This window comes from Antrostomus carolinensis, unplaced genomic scaffold, assembly GCF_000700745.2.
Source record: "Antrostomus carolinensis isolate BGI_N321 unplaced genomic scaffold, ASM70074v2 scaffold26565, whole genome shotgun sequence".
Classification (NCBI taxonomy): Eukaryota; Metazoa; Chordata; class Aves; order Caprimulgiformes; family Caprimulgidae; genus Antrostomus; species Antrostomus carolinensis.
In genome coordinates, this window is record NW_010316114.1 from 1 (window position 1) to 1,158 (window position 1,158).

At 58.2% G+C, this 1,158-nt stretch overlaps 1 protein-coding gene across 1 annotated transcript in view; it reads left to right on the top strand.

Annotated features, from left to right (window-relative positions):
- Window positions 1-366: 366 nt before the first annotated feature.
- NBEAL2 (neurobeachin like 2) overlaps window positions 367-1,158 on the top strand; it is a gene marked incomplete at its 3' end in the record, with an annotated part of 18,732 nt that continues 17,940 nt past the window's right edge. The window contains 5 exon segments of the mRNA XM_029085003.1: window positions 367-510; window positions 712-795; window positions 920-1,003; window positions 1,146-1,156; window position 1,158. The exon segment at window position 1,158 is cut by the window's right edge and continues 84 nt beyond it. Of these exon segments, the coding sequence (XP_028940836.1) occupies window positions 367-510; window positions 712-795; window positions 920-1,003; window positions 1,146-1,156; window position 1,158 (324 nt within the window).

Below are 1,158 nucleotides of genomic sequence, written 5' to 3' on the forward strand. Positions count from 1 at the left end.
ACGTGGGATGGAGATGGGGACGTGGGATGGAACTGGTGGGGACATGGGATGGAGATGGTGGAGATGTGGCATGGAGATAGGATGGAGATGATGGGGACGCGGGATGGAGATGATGGGGACATTGGATGGAGATGGGCATGTGGGATGGAGCTGATGGGGACATGGGGTGGAGCTGCTGGGGACGTGGGATGGAGCTGATGGGGACGTGGGATGGAGCTGATGGGGACATGGGATGGGGATAATGGGGACGTGGGATGGGGACATGGGATAGGGATAATGGGGACGTGGCATGGGGATGATGGGGACATGGGACGGAGCTGATGGGGACATGGGATGGAGATGGGGACATGGGGTGGAGATGGGGACATGGGATGGGTGCTGAACCATCTCCACCTCACCATAGATGCCATCCCGGCCATGCTGAGCTGTGAGGACCGGCCTGTCCTCCAAGCTGTCTTTCTCAGCAACAACTGCTTCGAGCACATCATCCGTCTTCTCCAAAACAGCAAGGTACTGAGGTGGCCTTGTTGGTGTCCCACCTTGGTGACACCAGGGTTGGGCAACCTCGTCTCCATCCTCACTCTTCCTGGCTCTAAACAATGTTGGGACAGGGTGGCATCCCCAGGGTGGGGACACTCCATAACCCTCTTCCCCCTCCACCCCGTACCGGGTGCTTCTCCCCGGGGTTGATGTCCACCTGGTGTCCCACAGCTCTACCTCAGCAACTCACAGGAGGCGGGCAAAGCCCAGGAGAACATCCCTGCATGGCCACCAGATGGGAATGGACTCCAGCAGGTATCGTGTGGGACCACCCCATAACCAAGTGGGTCCATCCCATAACCAAACCACTCAACGTGGTAGGTTGTGTCACCTCAACCCCATGGCTTTAGAAGATCCACCACCCCTATTGTCTCTGTAGGTCTTGGACAGCAGCTCCGACGCCATTGCGGTCCATGCCATTGGGGTCCTCACTGCCATCATGAGCAACTCACCTTCAGCCAAGGTGGGTGGTGGACCAGGGTTGGGGGAGATACCTCAAAAATGGTTGGGTTTGAGGGTTTTCATGCTGCGAGGTGGGCTGGGGTGAAAGCAGCACGTGGTGGGGCTTGGTCCCACCAAGGTCCCACATGCCCAGATGCTTGCAGGAGGTGTTCAAGG